Source organism: Pempheris klunzingeri, chromosome 3 (assembly GCF_042242105.1).
Source record: "Pempheris klunzingeri isolate RE-2024b chromosome 3, fPemKlu1.hap1, whole genome shotgun sequence".
NCBI classification, from domain to species: Eukaryota; Metazoa; Chordata; class Actinopteri; order Acropomatiformes; family Pempheridae; genus Pempheris; species Pempheris klunzingeri.
Window position 1 is genome coordinate 24,750,335 of NC_092014.1, and position 24,495 is coordinate 24,774,829.

Consider the following 24,495-nt stretch of genomic DNA (forward strand, 5'->3'; position numbering starts at 1 on the left):
CGGCCTTACTGTGAGTTGTGAAGACAAAACACAACGAAAGCAGGATTTTGGATCCTTGTCAGCAAGACAGAAAGTGAGAACCTGACTGGAAGCTCTTCCAGATGTGCAAAGGAATAAAATATGAAACATTAAGGGATCCAAACACATATTATTCATGGTGGGCTGCCCTGAGCACCTGAATTTGCTAATTAGTAGTGTGTATTTGCTAATTAATATGAAGGGACAGTGTTGTCAAAGGAGAATGTATATTCACGATTTTCTTCACATGCATCTACAAGGCTGCGACCTGTTGATAAAACAGGAAAAGAAAGCAGAAATATGTTATGTGCACACAGCTGTCCTGAACTATACACTCACACATTCCTTTAACCGCATCTCTAAAAAGAGCCTCAACATTGCTCCAGTTGTCGATAAACCGGTTGTGAATTCCAATGCTTAGTTATGAGGAATTTATAAAGATGTAACATACATAAGTAACAACATAAGTGTGTTCTCCCAAACAAATGTAGAGAAGCGTACGAAACTTCTATGTCAAGATTTGGAAAGAATGAACAAGTACAGAGTAGTAAAACATTTTTATGACACTGTGGAAGAAGCTGGAAGATTATTTATTAAGGTAAAAAAAAAAAAAGAAGCAAATTGTTAGTTATATTTGGTGAAATTTGCAGAATTAAAACCGACCAAACAGTTTTTTTTTAACGTTTTATTGTAAACATGAAGGTGTCTAACTGACGACAGCACAGGACAATATTCAGTCTGATATTATAATTAGTCCTACTGACTTCATAAGACAGTCGGCCCCCTCTGCTTTCCTGCGTGCTCACTTGCTGATGTGGACGCTCTGGTGACGGACCAGGTTTCCCAGCACAGAGAACTTCTTGCCACACTTGGTGCAGCTGTAGGGTCTCTCTCCGGTGTGGACGGCCTGGTGCACCTTGAGGCTGCAGGCCTGTGAGAAGCGTTTCCCACACAGGCTGCAGCTGTAGCGCTTCTCCCCCGTGTGCACACTCATGTGTCTCTTGATGTGGCTGGACTGGGAGAAGCGTTTGCCGCACTGAGCGCAGCTGAACGGTTTCTCCCCGGTGTGCACTCGCTGGTGGGTTTTCAGCTGGTGCGGGTGGACAAAGGGCTTCTTACAGAGGTGGCAGTGATAGATCCTCTCCCCGGCATGACAGCGCTGGTGCACCGCTAGGTCTCTGGAGGTGGCGAAGAGGCGACCGCACTGCTGGCAGTTTAATGTTCGCTCCGCACTGCTTTCAAAGCTCCTGCTCCTGGTTTCACTGGAGGTGTCACTGAAGGATGAGACGGGTAAAGAGTCTGGCATGGGAGAGTCCCCAAAGCTGCTCCTGCTACTCAGGAAAGGAAAAGATGAGGATGACAGTGGCTCCTCCGTGCCTGTGACTCTGTCTGTGGACCGTGTGTGAGGAGCTGTCAGACACCTGGCCACCTCCGGAGAGGAGAACAGGTCATCGAAGGAGTCCAAGCTGCTGGTGTCCAGCTCTGCTGTTTCACTCTCTGTGTGGGGGCCGTTACTGGTAGTTAGTCTGCTGTTACTCACACACTGGTGTCTAGAGATAGTAACCAAAGGTGTCCTAAAAGCTTCAGACCAGGAAGGTTCAGCTTCCAGTTTGACTGCTGTTGGCGCTGCCTCTACCTTCCTGTCTGCTGCCGCAGCACCACACAGATCCTTCACTTCAGTGTTTGTGAGTAACAGCTTCGAGTCCAGTGTCTTTATCAGTGGAGTTTCCACATCAGGAATTTTATTACAACTAGACTCAGCAGACAGAGAGTCACAGGGATCCGCACCATGCGTGTCTTCCTCTTTGGCCAACTCAGTTCTCTCTCCGTTTGGACCAGAACCTCTTGGTGCGGCTCTATGGCTCTGGTCTGCTGGATGAGAGTAGCGACCCACAGTTATGGCCTCCACTGCTCCCTCTTTCTCCACCTGCTGATGAGCGTCGGGTCCGGCGAAGTCCTGTTTTTCATACTGACTTAACGCGCTGACTTCAGCACTCAGAGGGCAGTCACTCTCAGCAGTAAGAGGCAGAGATGGAGGTGCAGCTAAAGAGTCAACAGAGGAAAAAAAGGACAAAACGTCAACTTCAAAAACCAGTCTTCAGTTTTTAACTCTCATTCAGACTATTCATGTCAACAGAGATCATCGGCTGTTACCATGCTTACTCCACACTGTCAGAATTAAAGGATAAGTCCGGTATTTTTAAACCTGGGCCCTATTTTTACATATTTTGGGCTTATTTTGATTTGTCAAGCCTATTGTTTTGTATAGTTTTTATTTTAATTAAATAGTTGACTATTTGGTGTCACCCCTACAAATAGGTGCAAAAAGTTGTGGAATCGGTCCAATAGATCAGCAATCATGAAACAAGCTACAATGGCTGTAATGTAATCCTTTGGGGCAACTGCTCCTTTAAAAGTTTGTCCATTTAAAGTGTTTGTTTTTGGCAGTGACAGACTCAGATTGTGATTCTAAGCATCTGACAACATCAGAGAAAGGATCCCTACAGAGACAGACCAGTAAGATAAGATCCTTTGTATCACTCTCTTCACAGCCACCAGACTCCATTGACAAAAACAGGCATTTTACCTCCTAGATAGAACATGGGACTTTGTGTGACTATGGTGTTCTAAATGGTTAGTTTGGATCTCAAAAACCTTTAAAACTACCAAAGCAGAACGATAACACGAACAAACTAACTGTGTGAAGCAGCGGTAGACCAGCAACTGCCGTGTCTGCAGCCTGTCAGCTCCTCCTCCAGCCTTTCCTTCTTTATCACAACCACCTCTGGCTCCACCGGCGGCTCCATCCCAACCACTGGCTGACGAAAAGAGAGCACGTTTAGAAAGTCATTACTGCTGCAGCACCACTAATGCCTGGCTCAGTTATCAGGACTGTTCCAGGACACTTTTCATTAAATTCAAAAGATGACATACATACTTTTCAATGACCCTTTAGCTGGTTACTATTGAGCTAGCTAGCATGACTTTCCCACCTCTGATGATACACACACAACCGCTGCCCAGCTTTGAACCTCCCATCCCGATAACCTCCCTTTTCCCTTTTGAGGTCTCACATATGTATGACACAATAAGGAGGGAGATGATAGAAGAGCTACGCTGATCTTGGCACAGACAGAGGCACTTACTTGTGACTGCTGAGTGTCACTATTCTCCAGGGTTGTGCACTTGGCTATTCCTTTGCTAACGGCGGATCTGTCTTCTCCGAAGTGATTGTCTGTTGGAAACATATCACAGAAGTATGTCATATGATCATTGGTACCCTCACAAGTCATGTGCACTCTTTGCCATGTACCTTGCCTTTCATGTCAAACATAGTACTAATTGAAGTTATGGATTTGTATTTGATATTTAAATAATATCTTAAGTGAGGGACGAGGTTCTGGTTTTTCAATTATCAAATCAAGAAGTGGTTAAATCTGTATTTTTGTGTCTATAATGGGGGAGACCAAACCAGGAAAACAGCCCCCAACCAAAAGTATTTGGACACACGGTGATGATGGTTTGGTTCATTAATATGACAATGAAAATGTTCTCAGCTTAATGGAATACTTTTCACAAGAAACCTTCTGCCAGAACAATACATGACTTTATCATGTTAATTCATCTGTATACAGTTTTAAATGATTAACTGTAGATTTATGAACTTCATAATTATTCATTAAAATCATCAACCCCCCATTGCATATTAGCTGTATTGGCAAAATGTGCAAACTTTCAGCTGTGTTCAATGTACAGCTCAAACAAGAACAATAGAAATGGCTCAACAGAACTTATATTACTGGTGGTTTCTACAAATTCAACACAAAATGCCACTTTGGCTTCACCATGCTCAAAACCATATGCATAGCCAGACACCAGGTTCTGACAGTGTTCATGAGGAATCTGAGCCCATCCCTCATGGGCAGCAGCCTCCAGCTCTCTAATATTCTTCGATTTGTGTGCTGCAACTGCCTTTTTCAAATCCCAGAGTTTGTGTCTGTGCTGAATTTCCATTGATCCATAAGCCCATCAATGATCCCTTTGTGGAAACATAGGTAATCATTAGGCAACATGATTTGGGATCTTTTTATTTATTGGGCCCTGGCCTGTTACAGGTATGAATGGGGGGGGGGGGGGGGGGGGGCAGTGCACTTCTCAGTGTGATGCAACTGATAAAATACAGTACAGGTGCTATGTTACTGTTTGTCAGCAGAGCCATCAGACTCACCTGACCCACACCCTTGACTATTTTGAGAGAAAAAGCTGCAGCCATGTTAATGTTAATGTTATCATTGTATAGCCAAAGCTAATTGTGTCATGTGTGTCTTTCTACACTTTTATTTATGTCACTGTTAATATTGCCTTTTCTTAACATTTCACTGAAAGCATCAAATTCAGTAAACATCGTTTGTTTTTCCCTCATTCTCTCCTGCACAGCTCTGCTTATTGTTTGACCTGAAAGCTGCTACAGTGTGGTAAAGGCACAGGGGCTGTGATCAATGAGACACCAGTGAAGCGGGCTAACCTTTCCTGGGACAGGACACCCCCAGCGGCAGGGGGGAGGGCTCTCTGTGGGGCTGCTCTCCTAAACGGACCTCCATTAGCCGCAGTCTGCTCTTTAGGGTCTGGTTCTCCCTCTGGCTGCGGGATATTTCCAGTCTCAGGGAGGCAAACCCGTCGTCCACGAGCTGACAGATCTCAGCCACCGCCGCATTAGCCAGCACCTCCATGATGGACGCCAGCTGAGTGTGGAGGTCCACAACACTCGTCATCTTGTCCTGACGGCGCGGCTTCGCTGCTTCACTTCGACATTTCTACCAGCAAAACTACTCGAGCTGCTTTATAAAACTCAAGTCAGCCTATTGTGGTCACGCATGACATGTGAGAGGACGCGATACAGCCGTGCTCCGTAGTGACTGCCATTAGAGAATCACTTCTTCTCAATGAAAAAAGTTGTTTACTTCCGGTGCCGCAAGGTAGATCCTCGTCGTACCGTAATTACCACAGTACAGACGCACGTTAAAATCAATGAATCGTTGTTGCACTAAAAAGCATCGGACGGTAACAGGGTGTTAGGAAATAGAAAATGTGCAGGCACGCTTATGTTAATACATTTTCGTGTTTTTATGTTAGTACATTTATGCTTTATTATCATGAAGTTTTAGCCTGATGAAGGACTGTGTGATAGTTGCTGTGACCTTTACACAGACCAAAGAGATGTGTGTTGGTGTAGGATGTATCAGACTGTGCTTGCATTCTTGAGATAAAGAAGAGTTCGAGAAGGCCTTGAACAGTGAGAAGTCAGCGTACCTGCGCTTCCCACCAACCGCCCCTGCAAGGAGGAGAGGGAGCAGGGTGCGGCGGAGGACTGCTGAGAGGAGGAACTTTGCTTATACATGTTACATATATGCTTGAAAGACACTGAGACCATTCAGTGCAGATGTAGATCTTTGCCTGTACTCCTTGCTTGTTAGTTCAAAGTAAAACTTTGAACTGAGATCTCTGTCTCTGAGAGTTTATCTTGTGTGTTGGGAAATTAATGGTACGAACTAACAGCGAAAATACAGTTCTTGTCTTATAGAAATAATTTCCTGACACAGGGTTATTGTCATCTTATAATCATTAATTAGCCTTTTATCATGTGTTTTGGGTTTGTTTTCACTGGTGGGTTCTTCGTTAAAATGGCAGCAGATGACACTTGAAGCAGTTCGGCTTATTCAATGAAATTGGAGTACTTACATGATTCTTGCAATTGTGGGATGTGTGGGACTTGATTCAGATTGGAATGGCCACAGTCTGCCTGTGCAGCATGCAGATGAGCGGCATGGTGTGGGAGAACTTGGGTAGATTGAAGGCCAGCCGAACTGCTGCAGTCTGAGTGAGCTGCAGAGGTCGGATGGCAAATGCAGACACACCAGCCAGGATCCAGTTACAGTAGTCTAAGCATAAGACGACAAGTTTTTCATTCTTTTCCCCTTTCATTTGATTTAAGTGACTATGACGAATTCACTGGGTGTCAGCATCACCTCATCTATTCACCTCACCGAGCTTGTTTTACCTAGAAACTAAATCTACATTAAAAAGTAAAGAGAGCTGTCAGCATGGCCTGATGAGAACAGAGGAGATGCTCTGTTTCTTCAAATGTCTTCACACAACAATCAAAGCAAATCTTTTCGAAACCAAACCTGATTCAGTAACTACAGAAAGACTGATGTAAACTGTCAGACATCTTTTAATTAACCAGAAATGCTGTCCAAGACTTTCCAAACACTGTTCAAAGTGAATCCCAAGAAAAAACATGATGAATACTTCCCAACTGTACAGTGAACAGGGACAGCACACATGAAATGGCACTAAATGTAAACAGTTTAAGGACGTAATGACCAGTTATACCTCATACACAAAGGGTGGACACAACGTTATGAGCACCTGGACAGCTTAATGCCATTGTGCCTTGGATGGTTGTGCCGTTGTCCTGAATGCATCATACTGTACAGTGTTCAGTCTGGTCCCAGTGTGACCTGCTCTACTTGGAGCTGTGCAGAGCCTGGTGCCTGATGAGGTTGCTGAGGAAGGAGAAGTTCTTGCCACACTTGGAGCAGTGGAACCTCTTCTCCCCAGTGTGGACACTCTGGTGGACCTTCAGGTTGGTGGAGGTGGAGAATTGCTTTCCGCAGTGGGGGCAGGGGAAAGGCCTCTCCCCCGTGTGGACCATCTGATGGCGCTTGAGGCTGCAGACCTGACCGAAGCTCTTCCCGCATTGGACGCACTGGTACGGCTTTTCCCCCGTGTGGACGCGCTCGTGGATGCGCAGCTGGCACTGGTGGGCGTAGCGGCGCGAACAGAAGGTGCAGGCGTAGGGGAGGCAGGACTGTGCTGAGCCCGAGTCCTGGTTCTGATTGCTGGACGCTTGATAAAAATGGCTTTGCCTGGAGAAGTGGGCATTGTCCATGTGTCTGGTTCCAGACCAAGAAGACTGGGTTTGGTGTTGCTGGGAGTCCAGTGTCCCCATAGTAACAGGGGGGTTGCTGAAGCTAGAAATGTGACTGCTGTAGGCTGCATTACTTTCAAACATCACTTCACTGGACGGCTCGTTTATCTGAACACACAAGAGCGACTGATACTGTGACCTCACACTGGTGATACCCTGACCTACGAGAGGGGTCACTTCCTCAGCTCCGTCACCTCCACCGTGTCCAGATGACAACGCCCCACTGCAGCCGTCCCCCACTGCACATGGACGTGAGCTGATCACACCGAGGTCGAGCTTAGACACAGGGCTTGCCTGGTCCATGTCACACTGAGGCTTTTTGCAAACAGGGGGGGAACTAGAGGCAGCCTTTGTCCCCATTTGGCTCAACGATGAGTTTCCTACATTTTCTGGTGTGTAGGTGGAACAAGATGGTTGCTCTACATCTTCAGTCTCGCTGCTCTCTTGCCATTCCAGCGGCATTTGGAAGGGACTGTGTGTCTCTGTGTCATCTGATGAGCATGCAGAAAAGAGAACAGTGTCAGAAAAACATATTTGCTGTATTATTTTTATTATTATTTTTATTTTTTTTTTTTTACATACAGTGCTCTACGTAAGGGTTTTCATACAAACATCATGTCGGAGCACGCACGCTGCACGTTTCATCGAAGCTAAAGCGGAATTAATGGCCGAAAGTGGAGTAAGAAATCAATCAAAAAGCTGATATGTCATTTGTACTTAATGAGCTTTGGCACGCAAAACAACACAATGATGTGCTCCATTGTAGCACATATGGTGCCTCCACAGGGAGTAAAGTTCATCCACTGTTTGGAAAACTTACTAGAAATAATTAAACTTAGTCAGGTGATTGACTATTCTTAAATGTGAAATGTATTGTTATATCTCCGGCATTCGGTTTTGCCTCCTTTGCGTTTGGGAATGATTCAACGTTAACTAAACAAAAGCACTGTCACCGCTGTTTGAAGAGCCAATGCATGGAGTCTGGTGTAGGTTGAAATGACTGAATGGTATTTCTACCACAGTAAACGAAGTGACAGAAACACAGATACCTTGCACTTCATCCATATTTTCCTCCTTGCTCTGAGGGCTGCTCGTGTTTTTCAGACATCCCTGGCCCTGCAAAGAGGAGGGAGGCATTTAGCTGACACAAACAACCCACCAGGCTTTGACACAGTGATGCTTATTATTTCAAATAGGAGTCATTGGGTTGATGTGTTAGATGTATGTGCTAGATATACTCAAGCCATTTCGTGGAGATCGGTTATTCATTTTGTGTAAATCTTGTTATAACTACAGCAAAGAACTGCATCCCGCTGCTGCTTCCACTGTGACTAAAACTGTAGATGATGCATAAATTGACACCATACAATGAAACTCTTTGAAAATATGATTTATTGGCACATTAACACTACACTCTTGTTATACATGAGTACAAATGTATGATTACATTTCCCTCTCTTTGGTGAGCTCATGGCTCTGGTTAAAAGGATACATTTAAATGTTAAATGTTAAACATGCAGTTACATGTCAAAAGTGGTGTGATGGATCTAAGAGGATGAGTGACAGCAAGTCAACACAAAGGTCAATTATACTTAAGTGCTTAAACAACGAGGAAATCTTCACACGGCTTCCTGTAAAATACACAGTGAGAGTTGCTCACATTATGGTATCCATGGAGTATCATTACAACTGTGATCACACTTTGTGGACACCAGCAAAGGAGACAGCAGGAGACAGGAGCAGGAGTTGTCATTAGAAAAACAAAATGGGCTGATATGATGAGGAGGCTTGTTCCCAGCATTCGCATAATAATGTCTGTTTCATTGCACTTTCAGGTAAATTTGCAAAAAAAAAAAGTCTAAGATCCTGTTTTCATGTGTCATTATGTCATTAAGTGTAGACTGCAACATAACAAAATGAAAAACACAAAGGGGTCTGAATGCACTGTGTAAACTGTATATATTGTATGAGTGTCAGTGTCCAGCAGAGCTCTTCTCGTCTATGAATTAGTCGCTGTACTGTGTGCCATTTCCTGAAATGATTGTGGCCTCCACATCTCTGATGTGTGTGTGGGAGAACGTTGACAGAAAATCTTGTATGTCACTGCATGTTACTGTTTGTCTTGGTCAGGATCACCCTGGTTGTGCGACTCTTTTATCTTAATTTAACTGTCTAATTCTTACTGAACTCTGATGTAAATTTTTTTTTAACTGCTTATCATTTTTATACGGACTGCTCAACTATCCCATTCTCTCTGACACTGTTAATGAATCAAACTCTCTGGGGTGGTAGGATTTCAAACTTAAAAAGTTATAATCCTTATGATTTTCATTTCTAATTTAAAAAAAAAAAAAATCATCGATAGTATTTTCCTGCCACAGCGATTCAATGTATTTACATCGTTACTGACAGGGTCTGCCATCGCCACACTAGATTCAGATTGCTTGTTGTTGATGACGACACACAAACTTGAGAAGCATTCAGATCAAAGGGCAGAGGTGCTGCATTTGCTGCTCTGCATTTCTTCCATCTGATTCTAATAAAAAGTTGAATGCTCTGAAAGGTCTTCAAAAAATAAGCCGCAAGATTAACGGTTAGTACTGTGTAAAAAAAAAAAAAAAAGAAGCCTTGTCTAGCCCTCTTCAGGTATAACTTATAACCCTGGCTGTAAAACTTTGGTGCAGCAGTGTTGTGGAAGGTCCGGTCTTTGCCTTCAGTGCTGGATCTTCTGGTGCCTCTTGAGGTTGCTGGGATGGGAGAAGCGGCGGCTGCAGACAGAGCAGCTGAAGGGTCTTTCTCCGGTGTGCACATTACGGTGGATGTCCAGCTGGCTCTGGCACACAAAGCTCTTGCCACACAGCAGGCAGGTGTACGGCTTCTCCCTGGTGTGCCTGGCCATGTGCTTCTGCAGGTCGGCCTCCAGGAAAAAGCGCTTGGTGCAGCTGGTGCAGCCATACGGACGCTCCATGGTGGCAGCGTGGTAGAAGGCCAGGTGGAAGCTGCTAGAGAGGGGTTTGTGGTGGCTGTGCTTGGGGTTGCTCACAGGATGGTGCAGGGCCACACTGTGTGCATCATTGGAGGAGTTGCTACTGGAGGTGGTTCCACCACTGGATGTTCCTGGGCTGTCATCACGAAGGAGAGCAGAGCCCGCCTGCGCAGAGGACTTCACCTGCACAGATCTGTGTCCAGCCGATTCCGGCCCAGCACACTGAGTCACGGGTGTTTTTTCATGTCTGTCCCTCCTTCTGCCTGCTTGTCTCTTTGTCTGGTCTACATCTGACCACTCACATTCCTCCCCCTCCTTATCTGACGCCCCCCCTCCATCAATGACAATCACTTCTGACAGGGAGGGCTTAGACGTGTCTAACACAGCGTCATTATCTTTCCTGCCGTCCATTACATCATCACAGGAAGCTGGCACAGTGTCCCTGTGTGGCATCATGTCAGTGCCTGAGTTCAGCGGCTCACTGTCCCCTGCTCTGACATCACTTCCTGTTAGTGCCAGCTGGAAACTGAGGGTAGTGTCACTGCTGCTGTCAGTTTCCGCTGTCCTGCTGACAACAAAGCTGACGATGTCGGATCCACTGACCTCCGTTTCACTGCGGCGTCTGGCTGGCTGGCCGTTGCTGGCGTCCTTTGGGGCGTCAGGGAGCGACGTGGCAGCGTCGGCATCATCTCTGCTGCTGATGCAGGTGTCTAGCGGTGCCTTGTTGTTGGACGTTCCTGTCTCCATTGCTCCCTCCACCTTGACTATTAGCAGCTCCCCCAGCTCCTCTGGCTCTGCTGACTGAAAGGACAAATTGATTAAAATAATAGTCCATTTTTTGGGTAACTAATAGGAAAACAAATTGTTCCTGTAAATAGGATAAACCTCTTACCTATAGATGATGCCTGATGATTAACCCTACTTCAAATCTCGAGTGGTTTGATTAATACATAATTATGTACACTATAAAAATAATCTTTACTGCCTTATCTTTGACTGATGTTCAATCATAGAAAATATTAACTATAAATTAACTCAACTGAACAACCTCCACCCACCAGAGGGTAGGGCAGCCTGTAAGGAGCCTGAGAGGTGAAACCCAGGGCAAAATAACATAACAGCTGGTCAGTCTGACATTTAAACAGTGGAGAGGACAAAATAGAATTTTTTTTTCTGCAGTGGAAATGACACCCTTTGTCCCATATACGTCATATACATGTAGTGTTATCAACTACACATTCTGTTGGCTTCATTTTGACCACTGACCTGAAAAATGTTGCTGCACTGACACAAAATGACTCCAATGAAATGTTCATGTTGATGGCACGATGGAGACGTCTTTTTCATAGAGATTTTATCTGGCTTATTCACGTTGAACCCTGAAACTGTGATGAAAGTACATGTGTGTGTGTGTGTCTGTCCTTCGGTGTGTATATTTGAATGTCAGGTGCAGATGTACTCAAATTCGGAGGCTGTTTTATGTAAACACCATACTGAAACCCATCGCTTGTCTGCTGTGAAGACTTCACAAGCAACATCTGCAATCAGTTTTTCTGTCATACTCCTGTTCCCTGCTTCAAGTCACCTGGTAGCAAAGCAGGCCAGCAGCGACTCAACAAACAGTGCTGAAACAACACCACGGATATATTCTATGAGCTGGATACCAAAGGCAAAGATGGCGCCTATTCAGTCCAGTGAGAACGTCAAAAAAAGGTTTCTGGCTTTCGGTTTAGGTTCAGTGATATGTGGCCTGCAGAATATGCACAGTGGTGCTCATACCATCTTGCCTCTGGGCCACCTGCGACGGTGAAAGGCTCGCACCACAGTGGCGATATAAAAAAAAGTTTTACAAAGATTAAACCTCTACATCTTAAAAACAGTTGAGTTATTACAGAGTAATAATTTGGGGAAAATGCTTTCTGGGCTGCAGCGGATTTGTAGTTTGTTGCAATACTGTGAGTGGCCACTGGGAAAAATTAGAAAAAATGGACACAAGGCTGAGCGGTGGTCTGATTCTTATAATACATCCATGAACAACATTAAAACATCACAGCGATGTAAAAGACTATTTCTGCTTCGGTGTAACAATCAGTATAGAAATAAACAATAGAGACTTGGATCGTTCAAACGACAGGACTGTTATGGTAGAGCTTGGCAATATGATGATAAAGTAATATCCTCCTTTAAAACAAATGCCATGACAGAGCAAGACAAACATTCTTTGACTTGACGTTATTGAGCATTTTAATTACTATTAATCACTAACTTCTCTCATACACTTGGGTTCCAGAAAATCACCACCCACTGCCACAACATGGAACTATGAGAACACAACAGGGCCAGCTACCCACACATTAACATCTTAGTAATAGTTGTAGTAGTTAGCATATTTATTCATTCTTGTTAAATAATTTATTCTTTGTTTAGCTTTTTTTTCTTTTATTGACATCAAAATTCAATTTGGATTAAAGATTTTGAAATATCATCGTGAGCGTCGCTCACCGTCTGACTAAGCTGTGAAATTATTAAAACTTTAAGTGTCCTGCAACCAATATGGTTAAAGTTACGTGCATAAACGTTTTACAGGTGTGAACATTTCATCTAAAATATTTTACCTTTCAAAAAAATCAATTTAATAGCAATGTCTCCTCTATTCAAACAACATCTCCCTTCTCAAAGTCTGTGACTGGTGCAGCAATATCACAGCATCCTTTCACATCACAATTAAAATCATATCCATAACTATGGGAGTAAAGCAAAGTTTTGATGAGCAGACGTTTGGGGGAAAAGAGATGTGGGACGTCCGGTCCACGGAAAAGAGACATTACGGATTTCAAATGCACTTTACACTTTTGTATTTACAGGGCTCAGCGGGCAGACTTAATGATCTACCAGAAACATACGGCGCAGATTCTAGAAATTATTTTCACAACATCTCAATTCAGATAGTAATAATTCTGATTGGCATGGGAAAAACCAATCATCCCTTCAATCGTTGAGATACGGAGATGCGGTTGTGACAAGCCTACTGTGAATACAACAAATATTAACATATGAGCATATTAAGTGCATGTACCAACTCCAGATAAACGGAAAATAACAATTCAACAAATTTACAAATGAGAAATGATGACATTCAGTGTAGTAACATTAAACATAGGCTCTACACAGACGGACACAATCATCGCAGAAATGCAGTTGTGCTTTGGTGAGCCTACGTAGGGCACTTAGGGATGTATATGTGAGTATACACTATATTAACATGTGACGTAAGCACTTGTAGTTCAATGGATGCACCCAACAGAGGGAAATGTGTCACTCAGGGACACACAAGGCAAGACACAATAAAATACATAAAGTGTGGTTACAGCAAGTAATAACTAAAGTATGTTTAGCCATCTCCATTCCCTCCAACCATCAGCGGTTCACAGAACACAGCATCATCAGCCCCCAGTTGTCATTGATTGTAAGCTTATTATCAATTATAGTAGACAGATATTTGTAACACTGACCCTGTTCAATAATTACCTTAATTAATTGATTAATTAATTAATGGGTGTGTAGGGCTTTCTGCTAAAAATTGCACACATATCTTATCTAAGTTAAAGTGACATTCAGTTTTCATAAGCAGTAATGACACCACTGAACAAAGTCATCAACCACTGGGCCGTAAGCAGAATCACTTCCCTGTAAGAGGCCTCAGAAAGTGTGTACCATGTCAGGAACGTCTGGAGTCGTTGTGTAGTGATTTTTAGTGTATAGTATGTATAAAACAGGTGAGTTGGATTGTGCTGAAAGCAGAGGAGAAATCAAGACAAGATTTAAGACTTTTAAGAACTAACATCACTACTGTCCCTTTCAGAGCTGCAGATACCCTAATAAAAAGCTGTGTTAGCTGTTGGCATGCCTTATGGCAACAACAAAGTGCACAGTCAAGTTGAGGGCATTCTGCTAAGGTGGAGAAAGAAATGAGAGCTCTGTCACACACATACTGGCACACAGCCCAAACCTTCAGGTGCCATCGCTCACTGTGTTACCATAAGCAATGTAAACTTCACCTAATGACCACAACCAATATAATAACTCGGTAGAACACCACTTTGCTGTGATTCCAGTGATCGCCATCGCAATTTTCTTTCAATAAATGTCCACTTTGTCATGCCCTGTTCCACAAACTGATGGTTAATCAAGTGCAAGTAAATGGAAAAGACATAAACACTATCTTCATATATCGGCCCCTCTCAGTCCAAAATCAAAAATCTTGGAATGCAGCACTGGGTAGAGGGTCAGCTGTGTCAGTGATGCTGGTATGATGGACGGTGTTGGGCTTTGGATGCGTCTAATATGGAAATGGTTTGGTGGTATTTAAACCCGTTGAGGAGCCTACTTTTGGCGACAGTCACATTCTTAAAATCACCATCATTTACTGTGGTATAAAATAGAGAAAAAGTGAAAATCTGATAGAAACTGGAGAAACTGACACCATAGCGTGAGAATACTTGTCACGGATTATGATTAATCTATCAATACTGTTGCGATGATAGACTACTCTGTCAGATGACTCATGCAAGAGATCCGAGTTGAATTCAGACTGAATTTGAGCGTATTAGAGCAGAGTCATATGCCGGCTCCTCCATGAAAAGTGTTCCAACAGTCTACATTATTCACATACACTGCAAATCTTATGCTCGTGTTAAGAATTTCATACCACTTTTTTTTTTAAATGACATCTTGGATGGATGCAATTTGCTACGATCTCAAAGTCTCAAAGTCAGACATTGGGTCCTGCACATATGGGCCTATATGAGGATGGTTTTCTGGTGCGGGTTGACTTAGGAAGAGCTACCTCAGTTTTTGTGGTTGTGACGACCTCCTGATCAGGATCCTGGTCCAGGTTGATGGGCTGTGTCTTCTGCACAGACTGCTGGGCCCCTGGACCTCTGTTCAGAAACCTGGTTCTGCTCTGCAGAGAAGGGCCTGGTGGACCATTAGAGGGAAAGTAATTAGCCACTGATTACTACAACTACACTCAATATGATTCTGTAAAAAGAAGCCTGTGAACAAGTACCATTTGTGCAGATAGCATCACTGCACAGTGTTAAAAACAACAAAGCAGCACAGCTTATTAGTGAGACAGGTTGTTTATCTAACAGGGAATATAAGGACACACATTCACTCACATTCTCCCTGTGTTGCTAAAAGGTGAAACAGCTCTGATTGTTTGAGACATTTTAGAGTTGATAGAAACTTAATTAATTTCTTGGTATGTTGCTCCTCAAACAAAAAGGACGGCAACATTTTTAGAGGTAAACCTGCTAGAGGGCACCAATGAGTAGCTGTATGTGTTTAAACAGGCGTCTATGGCTGATAATTCCAACCTCTATGTTTATGATCTTTTAATAACTTGTTACAATGACATAAGCAAAGACCGATTAAAAAATATTGATTAGAGCAGCTTTAAGTCTGACGAGAGTGAGCCTTGTTAGACCCGTCTCCATAATACACAGCAGGGGAAGTCAGAGTCAGCAGATTGAGTGTCTCATCTGCAACATAATCTCCAGAGGATCGTGCAGCAGTCTATTGATAAAGCAGGTCAGATGTTTTTCAATGTCAACAGGTAAAAGAGGCTTTCAAAGCACAGGGTATTCAACCAAAAATGAGAGATTAGGAATTTATCTGCAACAAAGCTTTTATCTGTTTCATTTCCAATATCTCCTACCACCAGCATGAATTAATATACAATAAAAATATATATAATCGATTGTACTACTGTAGTTAATCCACAGAATGCATTGTTATATATGGATTATTATTTGTATCAAAAGTAGTTGCAGTGACCACTGATCAGAGGCTCTGTCTGTCATTCTTCAATTACTGTTGGATCTTACAAATATCATATTAAATCCTGGAGGTAGCATTAAAGAAATCCTATTGAGTGCATTTGGCAGGAGTGAAAATGTGCTTGTTAATTTGGGTGAATCGGTCCTTTAAAGTTGAGGTCTAACACAGACAGTTGGCTTGATTTAAACTCACCTACCTCGGTCTAGTTTTCTGAGTTTAAAGTTGTGGGTGACGGCTCTACGTACCCGCCAGAGGGTCCCTGATCTGCCGGTTAAGGAGGCGGACGCCGGGGAAGCGGCAGCTGATGGAGCCCTCTGCCCCCTTCACTCTCTCTGCTCGGTACCTGGCGATCTGAAGCTCCAGCAGCTTGATTTTCCTCCGCAGGAACTCGTTCTCCTTCTGGCTCCGGGACATTTCCAGGTGAACCACCGCGTATCCGTCGTCCACAACTTTACAAATTTCTGCGACGGCCGCGTTGGCCAGCACCTCCATGATGGAGGCAATCTGAGAGTGGAAGTCCATGGCAGTCGACATTGTCCTGGCGAGCTTCACCGCTTGGCAACTGGATGGAAGAAACAGCTGTTTGTCCTGAAAACTACATGGACTCGCCTAAACGCGCTGCCTGAAAGACATTACATTGCTGCTGGCACCTACTTTTTAAAAATAAGAAAGAGAACTTGGACACAGGCTGTGGAGTCTTTGTTGATGTGGTGGCTGAGCGGAAGCTGGAACAGTAACAGTGTATTTCCGGTTAGAAGGATGACTGCAGCACCACAGCGCCCCCTCTGCTGGGGAGCGGAGCTGACACACACACACACACACACACACACACAGCACAGTAACCAGCCCATGTGGAGGACATGGCAGAAGGAAAACACAACACAGGCAGTATAATGCAGTGACAGCACATAAATGCAGTTCCAAACACGAACAGGTATATCTAGAGGGAGTAGAACACATTCAGACCCTTTACTACAACTTCAATTCAATTCAATTCAATTCAATTCAATTCAATTCAATTTTATTTGTGTAGCCCAATATCACAACAGTGTATCATAGTGCTTTACAAAGTTCACTGAAATAAACAAGTGTAAGCGACTTCTACACTTATGTATGTAATAATTATGTAAATAATAATAAAACTCAATTAGGCCTACAAGAAAAAGTACTTTGTTCAAAGTCATACCTGATTATAAGAACAGGCCAACTGACAGCAAACATTCTTTAAGTATCAAAAGTAAAAGTTCTTGTTGTGCATCAGACTGATAGATAGATAGATAGATAGATAGATAGATAGATAGATAGATAGATAGATAGATAGATAGATAGATAGATAGATAGATAGATAGATAGATCTGTGGGTTTGTTGAAAATGCCACAAAAGGCTGGACATGGTAGGACAAAGAACAGCAGGAAAGGTGGCCTCCCTGCCACAGTGTATTCAAACTGTGGAAAACACTCGCTCCGGTCCAGCAGGTGGAGGCGTGCTCACAGGAGCAGTCAATAATGGCACAAACAAACCACACATGGGGGATTTTGGGGAGAGAGCGCGGAAAGTCTCGCGATATTTATGTACGTAACCGTGGCCGTACAAGGTCAGCAGCACGTGCACGCTCAGTGCTGTCAGTCTCAACCGGAGCAGAGTAACGTTAGAGATCTGAGCTCCTTCAGTCCGTCTAATCAACACTAGGAACCCGGTGTCCTTTCAGAGATGGCCAGAGGAAGCCGCAGCCGTCCCTCCGCCCCGGCCAGGTAAGCTAAACAACAGTAAAGGAACTAAATGTAGGTAAAGTAACTTTCCTGCAGGTCAGACTGAGTCACTGGTTACATCCATGGTTGGTGTCGTGTGTCCTGTTCAAAGGACAGGACGTGACGTTAGCGCTTATTCAGCCCTTATTAAGACGTAAAAACGGATAAGATGTTGAATAGTAGAGACGAGACAGCATCTGTAGTTAGACTAATAACTACTTTATGCACATTATATAGTCTAATTATTGTTGCGTCACAAGTCACCGACACCACGTCACGTCTAAAGTTTGGTGTTTGCAAGGTCACTGTGTCAAAGTTGACGTCTCTGCTCTAGCATATGACTTTCATTTGTGAGATTACATCACGTCAATGTAAAGATTTAATTTCATGTATATGTGTATAAATACACACACACACATGCATACATATGTTATGTCACTTTAAGCACAAGAAATGGACTGTTTGTGTTGTACTTGCAGCCCCGCTCCATCCTATGCTCCGGCCCCTGCTCATCCACCTCCTGCTGCCCTGGCCTCCGCTCCAGCACCCTCCCAGGGGCCAGGCCTCATGGCCCAGATGGCTACCACAGCTGCTGGGGTGGCGGTAGGCTCGGCTGTGGGCCATGTCGTTGGCAGCGCCCTCACAGGAGCGTTTAGTGGGGGTAGCAGCAGCAGCAGCGGCAGCAGTTCAGAACCAGCCAAGCCTACGTACCAGGTAATCGGTGGAATGTGATCAGACAGAGGATTAGGATGGTTAGATAACTGAACTTAGCTGGACTTTAACATGTCAAACACGTCATGCTTTGTGGAGGTCTCGTACTTCTGCCTGGGTGTTTTGAGGAAGTCTGGCACTCCTGTGTAGGTATTTTGAGTTAGGCCTGTCCTGGTGTCGTTTTCCCCCTCGCTTGTCTGGAAAAGTTAAAAGGCTAAATTCCCTCCACATGGCGTAAGGATTTCAAGTGCGGAGCACCTGCAGATTAGTTGACTAACTTGTTAAGTGATAGAAAATAGAGATCATTTGTTGTTACTTTTTTCAGTGACTGGATTAGCCTGTAAAGACACTTTAATGTGCTGACTTTAAAAAGACACACTGGCTCACTGTCTGCACAACCCAGTCTATGATCAAACTGTGGATGAAATCAGAACATCAATACCAACCTGCATTACAGCAGTCACTCTTCATTTTCTTATGGTGTTGGTTTCCCTAAAACATTCAGACTTAAGTGTAAAAACTGCAGTGCCACCACAGAATGACATTCAACCACATTCATCTCTCAAAGTAATATCATAGGAAGTATCGCTGTCTTAGTATGGGTGTGTTTGTGTTTTACGAATAAATGAATTTACAAAATGCAAAGTGAGCGAACAGAAGACACATTGCCCTCAAAACAGCATCAATTCTTCAAAGTGCACTGGCACAGTTTTTGAAGGAAGTCAGCAGGAAGGTTCTTCCAAACATCTTGGAGAACAAACCACAGATCTTCTGTGGATGTCGGCTGCCTCAGATCCTTCTATCTCTTCATGTGATCCCAGACAGACTGGATGATGTTGAGATCAGGTGTCTTCTTCACGCTGAAGGTAGTTCCTGATGACATTGGCTGTATGTTTAGGGTTGTTACCCTGCCGCAGAATAAATTTGGTGCCAATCAGACGCCTCCCTGATGGTACTGCACGATGGATAAGTATCTGTCTGCATTTCTCAGCATTGACGACACGATTAATCCCGACCAAATCCCCAACTCCATTTGCAGAAATGCAGCCCCAAACCTGCAAGGAACCTCCACCAGCATCACTGTTGTCTGCAGACACTCATTATTGTACCGTTCTCCAGCCCTTCAGTGAACAAACTGCCTTCTGCTGCAGACAAATATTAGCCAAATAGACTTCTTAGATGGGTCCCACTGGTCTGTGGTTGTTCTGAGCTGGTGGCACAGTTGGACATCCTCAAATTTCGAAGCGAACTAAGCATAATGTGTCTTTCAGCTGCTGCACTAAGTTTCCTTGGCCGACCGCTGCATCTACGGTCCTCAACGTTGCCCGTTTCATTGTGCTTCTTCAAAAGACCTTGAGCAGCAGATCCTGAAACCTCAGTCTGCTTTGAAATCTTTGCCTGGGAGAGACCTTGCTGGTGCAGTATAAACACCTTGTGTCTTGTTGCTGTGTTCAGTCTTCCCATGATGACCTGTGACATGAAAAATGTCTTCTACAACCTCAGCTTGGCAGCAGAGTTTGGCTGCTCCTCACCCAGTTTTAAGCCTCCTACAGTTGTTTCTCTTTAAGTTAATGACTAATGTTTCAACCTACATATGAAACTGATGATCATTAGCACCCGTTTGGTGTAACTGGTTAATCATATACCCGACTATGATCCTACAAAATCCCTGACTTTGTGCAAGTGTACCTTGAAGAATTGATACTGTTTTGAAGGCAAAGGGTGGTCACACCAAATGTTGATTAGATTTTCTTACTTTGTATTTTGTGTTTTTTATATTTTAACAGCATTCTTACTTAACAGCATTTCTTCACTCCTGCCTACGACTTTTGCACAGTACTGTAGATCATCATTTTGCCAGTTTTAGACTGTATTTTATTAAGTTTTTTTGCAGCTGCTATTATTTCAACACAAAAGGTAACATTTGAAAACTTAAGCTTCCTTTGTTAAGTACCGTTTTTGAATAGAAATATAGAAACCTGTATTTTTCTTTTTTTAAATATAAAATCAGGGTTATCCTCCTCATCAGTAGCAAAACTTGGATATCACATTGGCATTAGTACCAGGCCCTGGGAGAATGTGCACTAAAGGTTTACATGTTTCTTTTTGCTGTGTACAGGTATTCAAATTAAACAAGTGATTCACCAAGTAGCTAATATTTGAAGGCATTTTACAAATACATTTTGATTCCATATACCACTCAAACCGTTTCTTGTGAAGTTGTGGCCAACCAGAAGCTGCCCGCTTGCTTGTGTCCTTCCAGGAACCACCCCGGCCTGCTCCAGCCCAGCCAGGCCCTTGTCACTTTGAGGTCAAACAGTTCCTGGACTGTGCTACCAACCAGAATGACCTGAGTTTATGTGAGGGCTTCAATGAGGCACTCAAACAGTGCAAGTACTCTCACGGTGAGTCTATGGTGAACGATCACTGGAGCCACGTAACACAGCACTGCTCAAACACGCCATGAGCACCAACTGTTGTACTCCTATAATAATCTATCTTGTTTTGACATGATTGTCAATTTTTATATTTGCACGCTTTTTGATTTGGCAGCTTCATTTTTCTGTTTTTCTGTAGGTGTGTCATCACTGGTGTGAAGGATGGGTGTCATCTGCTGTGACAGACGCATCTTCATAATGAAGCATACTGTAGACACGTAGACCTCAGGAAGTGAGCGTGTTGGTTTTGTTGATTGATGACTGTGTAATGTATACAATGTTTTTGGCAATGTACAGTGACGAGCCTTTAATAAATAGCTGCTATCTACTTCTGTCAGCATGTGTTGCCTTTGGGTCTGCCATGTGGTGCTTTTACCCACAACTCTATAATTGTTTGTTTGCCAATTTTACATTTATTGTTTGTCATTTTCTTGGCAATGAATGATACAAACACGCACACACTCTATGGTCTATGTAAATAGCTCCTTGCTGCCTCAAGTACATAGACCAGGGCTGTCAAACTCATTTTCACCGAGGGCCACATCAGCATAATGGTATCCCTCAAAGGGCCAGATGTAACTGGAAGACAGTATAAATGTAACTAAATGTAATGTAAAATAAATGCAACTACTCCTTAATGTTAAATAACTGAATTTTTTACTTATTCAACTTACAAATATTACATATATATTTGCATCGACGTAAAAAAAAATATGTTTGTTATTATAACATAAATCCTTTTAATTTGTCAGGTTATGAAACCCACATTACTCCATCAATCAACGATCAAATGTCAACGCTTTGGCATACTTTGCTCCTTGTTTGGTGTCAAAATGCCAACGTAGATTGTACTCTTTGACAACCGCCACCGCCTCATAACACAAAAGACATGCCGGTTTTTCTCCTTGAAGCACAAACATGTATTCGCCTTCCCATCTTTCTTGAAACAGCCTTCCATCTGCATCAATTTTTCTCTTCCTGGACATTTTGGGTCATTGTAGAAATCATTTTCACCCAAACTTGCTAAGGTATTTCAAAATAGCAAAGGTGTGTGATCAAAATGTGGGAATGCAAAAACACACATTTGCTGTGTGAGGATGACAGAAAGGATCAGTGAAAATTGAGGATGGGTAGAATGGAGAGGAAAAGGAGGAAAAATTAAGCGAAGAAAAAGTGGAGGGTAGAAAAAGGAAGAAGTTATAAGAGAGAAAAGGTGGAAATATGAAAAAGCATAGGACATGGCCACACATCCAGAAAGGAAAAAGAATAGGAGAGGAGTGGTAGAATGAATGATAGATTAGAAGAAGATGATAGGAGGTGTGGAGACAAAAGAAAGGAACATGGAGGGAAACTGATGTAAAAAAAAGATCCATCCAATCAGAATCTGCTTTATGAGCCAGTGCAAGCATTCAAAGGATGTTTCACGGTGTTTGCTCCCAAAAAACACAACACACAAGAATAAAAATTAACAAAATGATTCCAAATTATTATAAAAGTATTGTGAGTTTTACTTTGAATTTCAAATAAACAACTTTCTGTGTGTGTCTTTCTGACTCTACACTGGATGTGTGGCATTTTATACGAGTGTTAAACATAATGGAGGCCTGAATATTTGGAATTAATGGACATTCAGGTCACTCTGTTTTTAAAGAAAAGCATTATGATAAATAAATGGTTATAAACAGTTGATAAATGTCCAGAATGGACAGTATTAACAGTCTGAACAGTGTAAAATGAATACATTCAGAGACAGTATGGACATGTGCAGCAGCTAATGTGGGTATTCGTTGTATTTTTTTAAGTACATGTAATGCTACTAGTAAGATAGTGAGACATGCATTCACGCATTTCATTATCTTTATTGTCTTTATCATCTTATTATCTAATATTATGATGTTATTGTAGGACAGCTTTGCCATCACAGGAGGATCTATTAGTGGACGCTGACACATGACAGGATCTTGTGTCTCTGAAACATGTCCTGTGTGCTCTGGGACCTGTTTGTATAAAATGATCAGCTGATTTCAGAAACATGTCATGACAGTGCAGCTGTCACAGTTTGGTCACTTCATCTCTCTCGGCCTGATGGACACTTCTAATAAAGTTGTGTTTCTTCAAAAAGGTTCCATGTTGCCATGTTTTGTCTCCACCTGCATCCTTCGAACTAAAAACGTCCCTTCAACTCTGAAAACCTTTGCAAACGCACGCAAAAATACGAGCTGCTGCTTTTTTTCGAGAATTTCACAGAAAACGACCCATCAGCTGAGAGTTTCATCCACCCGGACTTTGACTTCAGCCCGACTGTCACCGACAACTGCACTTTTCCCTGGAGACGTAAGATTTGTTCACTTTTTAACCCCGTGTTGTTTCTGCGGGGTTTTACGGTTCTGAAGCCTAAAGTTCACTGATGTAGCTTCACACTGACTGACAGTTTTGCAATATTTGACATTTTCAGTGTAAACTGACTGATGTTTGACTGCAGTGACCGAATTTGAATAAAGAAAGTAAAATAGGTGTGTTTAAAAACACACTGTTTTAACTCTATTAACTTAGATTTGGGGTTATTTTTATTCAAACCAAACATCCTTCAAAAAGTTGTCAATTTTATTTTATTGGTCATAGATGTGTAAAACAACTGTAAAAAGAGATTTTTGTAGAAAAAAGTGCCAAATGTGATATAACTAATGGCGATTTGACAAACTCATTTAATTTATTGAGGAAGGATCAGAAATGATGTCGAAGGATGTGTGAAGGTTTGTCTGTCAGCAAGAGAACCTAAAATTAGCACAATATTGAATGAAGTCTGGCGGGAAATGTCGCTGTGTAAACGGATTAAAGTATTATTAGAAAAAGCAACAGAGTACATAAATAATTCAAGTTGTGTTTTGTTTGAAGGAATTCAGCTGTTTTGATTCAAAAGCTGGTATCTGCAGGTCCGATGAGATGTGAGGCTTTGACATTGAAGTGTCCATGTGACAGTTTAATCTGAAGACATGATGGATGTCCATTATAAACTTTCGTATGATCATTTATAATTCATTAAAAGTAATGTTCTGAATATCACTCTAGGTTTATTTTTACTGTCGTTAACACTTATTGAAACTAAACTGATGACATAAATCAGTTTCAGGTATAATTGAATTAGTTGTCACAAATAGAGTCTGAGTTTCCTGAGTTTGGCATTAACGTGCAGTCATAAATGTTACAGTAAATTGTATTTTACAACAACGTCAGCTTTATCTGTGCTGACTGTGTGCTCGTAGCCTGATGTTGTGTAAAGTGATCAGAGAATAACAGCGTCCATAAGCAATATTTGATAATAATGTAAGGCCTCCTGCAATAATAACACTTAGAAAAAATGCATTCATTTGACGCTTTACTACTTTTTACTGCAAGTACTTCTAAAGGTTTACTTTTAATGGAGTTTTCCTTTATTGTGTTACTAATACTTTTGCTTCAACATGTGATGTGATGACTTTTCCAGAAAGTTTTTGTGAACAGCTGCTGGTACATTAATGTGATGTGGAGCAGCGGTCTGAACCTTGTCTTTGTGTTTTCCCTCAGATGGCTCAGCGCTGGTTGTACTCCTGCGTCCCAGACCCCAGCGGGGCCAGCGCTGAGCGGATCCTCCTCCGCAGGATCCTGTCCCCAGAGTCCCTGAGTGTTTCCACCCCTTCACCCAGCCATTGTTCCACCTTTTGGTCTCCGAAGGACAAACGCTTAATGTGGACTTCTGTGCTTGTCTCTGATCCCAACAGGCC

General features: G+C 42.7%; 2 protein-coding genes across 2 annotated transcripts in view; one reads left to right on the forward strand and one right to left on the reverse strand.

Annotated features, from left to right (window-relative positions):
- LOC139222656 (zinc finger protein 236-like) overlaps nucleotides 1-16,478 on the reverse strand; it is a 41,516-nt gene extending 25,038 nt beyond the window's left edge. Inside the window, exons 1-10 of the mRNA XM_070854495.1 lie at nucleotides 16,082-16,478; nucleotides 14,842-14,972; nucleotides 10,599-10,796; nucleotides 8,059-8,125; nucleotides 6,549-7,500; nucleotides 6,328-6,334; nucleotides 4,544-4,832; nucleotides 3,165-3,253; nucleotides 2,717-2,837; nucleotides 822-2,061 (exon numbers count right to left, since the gene is read on the reverse strand). Coding sequence (XP_070710596.1) covers nucleotides 822-2,061; nucleotides 2,717-2,837; nucleotides 3,165-3,253; nucleotides 4,544-4,832; nucleotides 6,328-6,334; nucleotides 6,549-7,500; nucleotides 8,059-8,125; nucleotides 10,599-10,796; nucleotides 14,842-14,972; nucleotides 16,082-16,370 — 3,383 coding nt within the window. The 5' untranslated portion in view covers nucleotides 16,371-16,478. The remainder of the gene's footprint in view (nucleotides 1-821; nucleotides 2,062-2,716; nucleotides 2,838-3,164; nucleotides 3,254-4,543; nucleotides 4,833-6,327; nucleotides 6,335-6,548; nucleotides 7,501-8,058; nucleotides 8,126-10,598; nucleotides 10,797-14,841; nucleotides 14,973-16,081) is intronic.
- A 952-nt stretch (nucleotides 16,479-17,430) lies between these two features.
- Nucleotides 17,431-21,062, forward strand: chchd10 (coiled-coil-helix-coiled-coil-helix domain containing 10). The gene is made up of 4 exons (XM_070827762.1): nucleotides 17,431-17,588; nucleotides 18,065-18,299; nucleotides 20,560-20,701; nucleotides 20,874-21,062. Exons 1-4 carry the CDS (start codon nucleotides 17,548-17,550, stop codon nucleotides 20,891-20,893), a joined length of 438 nt encoding a protein of 145 aa, XP_070683863.1. The 5' UTR covers nucleotides 17,431-17,547; the 3' UTR covers nucleotides 20,894-21,062.
- The last annotated feature ends 3,433 nt before the right edge of the window (nucleotides 21,063-24,495 follow it).

Bases quoted from the DNA above. Each gene is read 5' to 3' on its own strand.
- chchd10 (XM_070827762.1), top strand. From the start codon at position 17,548: ATGGCCAGAGGAAGCCGCAGCCGTCCCTCCGCCCCGGCCAG. The intron at 17,589-18,064 runs GTAAGCTAAACA...TTGTACTTGCAG, and splicing joins CGTCCCTCCGCCCCGGCCAG to CCCCGCTCCATCCTATGCTC. The intron at 18,300-20,559 runs GTAATCGGTGGA...GTGTCCTTCCAG, and splicing joins CAGCCAAGCCTACGTACCAG to GAACCACCCCGGCCTGCTCC.